The following is a 1,828-nucleotide window of genomic DNA, read 5'->3' on the forward strand; positions in this document are numbered from 1 at the left end:
GAATGTCCATGAAATCAAAAGATACCAGATACTTACTGTAGACTGCAAGTTATAGTATACTTTAAAACAACTAAAAGAGTGGAATTAGAATGTTCTTAACACAAAGAAATGATAAAATGCTTGAGGTGATGGATACCCCAATTACCCTGATTTGATTAACACATGGTACGCCTGTATCAAAACCTCTCATATACTCTATAAGTATTAATATATACAACTATTATATATCCATACTAATTAAAATGCATTTTTTAAAAAAAGATACCTTATACTGTTATGTTTTTAAAATAAACATTCATTTTTAAAAACATAAATATTCACTTAGAAGAACAATAATTTCTCTATTAAATATGAACTAGCATTTCTAAGAAATAGATTTTGATGCTCTAAAACTGTGGTCGCCAACCTCCTGGCTGCAGCCCAGTACTGGTCTGTGGCCTGTTAGGAACTGGGCAGTGAGTCGCCCAGCTCTGCCTCCCCTCCCCACAGACCCTATTGCACCCTGGCCATGGAACAGTTGTCATGAAACTGGTCCCTGGTGCCAAAAAGCTTGGGGACCGCTGTGAGTCTAAGACAATCTCAACCAACTGGTTTAAAAGCCAGTATCTCTTTGCTTGGCCAAGACGCAGTGATCGGCAAAGAGGAAGAGTAGAGAGGAATGAAAGTTAGTGGAGCCAACTCTAGCCAGGACGAACAGCTAACGTTTTTGCTTTTGAACATTTTATATAAAGTACCCTTCTAAGTGAAACCAATAAGCCCTAACCCAGGTTATAGCTCGATCAAGGAAGCAAGAGGGATCCCCAGAGTGGTAGAAAATAGTTTTTATGAGATCCAAAAAGTCACAAATGGCGCAAAGATAAAACTAAGTATCTCTAAAATCTGAGTTAAAACATAATCCCGAGCATGTAACACCAACAAAACAAAACACAACGTCAGCTTTGAAAATCACATTAGCAGTTTCAGGAGCAAATGTCAAATAGGTTCCACTGACCTGAGGAAATATCTATCTGGCTCATCTTGGTCTGTGTGATGTTGATGTGAACACCCACTTTGCTTTCGGTCAGGTCAATCTCTACGTTGCCCAAATTATCTGCAAAGTGACTGAAGACCAGGAGGCCATTGGGGTTCCATGTCCTGAACTGGAAACTGACTGAGAACAGGTCCTGGTTAAGCCGTCCGGGCACCTCCAGGTAACTTGTAGCATTGAAAAAGACAGGCACCGTATAGGGCTCCACACAGGAGAAACTCAGGTTTCCCTATGAAAGAGAAGGACATGCTTTGAGGCAAATACAGAGCAGAATATACACCCATGTAAGACCGTCGACAATGCCACAGTTCTACAAATTGTGAAGCAGAGCCCGGGCCTGTGCCGACCTCACACACAGCACCGCAGCGTGGGTTCAGTGATCGGATGCATCGGTAGGAATCTTCTTGGAGGGCAAGACCTGATGCTGTGTAGCAATTGGCTGTCCAGCCAGGGGGTATAACCAGGAACATCCACCACAGGATTGCTAGACTGACAGCCTGACAGGACAGGATGATCATGAGAGGTGAAGGGTGGATTTGTGCTGTGGGCTGGAGCGTAGACCTCTGGACTTCTGGAAGACAGCAAAGCTGCTGCTGGCAGAACATAGGTCAGGGAGAGAGATGTCTCTGCCCTCTTCTGGATGGCCCGTGCTGGTGTTCATTAATATTTTACTTACTCTGATCTCAGTGGGAGACACGGTGATTTGTTTGCTATTTATGGAACTGATATTTTGCAGAAATATCATGGATTGTATCTGTATATCTAATATATATAAATTAATAGTAACTATTTAACAACAGC

General features: G+C 42.3%; 1 protein-coding gene across 1 annotated transcript in view; it reads right to left on the minus strand.

Moving 5' to 3' along the window:
- The window catches only part of CNTNAP2 (contactin associated protein-like 2), a 1,798,324-nt gene that overhangs the window by 1,350,655 nt on the left and 445,841 nt on the right, over positions 1–1,828 (minus strand). Inside the window, exons 6-7 of the mRNA XM_012662081.1 lie at positions 1,375–1,598; positions 992–1,256 (exon numbers count right to left, since the gene is read on the minus strand). Of these exons, the coding sequence (XP_012517535.1) occupies positions 992–1,256; positions 1,375–1,598 (489 nt within the window). The remainder of the gene's footprint in view (positions 1–991; positions 1,257–1,374; positions 1,599–1,828) is intronic.

The sequence above is a fragment of the Propithecus coquereli genome, unplaced genomic scaffold, assembly GCF_000956105.1.
Source record: "Propithecus coquereli isolate 6110/MARCELLA unplaced genomic scaffold, Pcoq_1.0 Scaffold75, whole genome shotgun sequence".
Classification (NCBI taxonomy): Eukaryota; Metazoa; Chordata; class Mammalia; order Primates; family Indriidae; genus Propithecus; species Propithecus coquereli.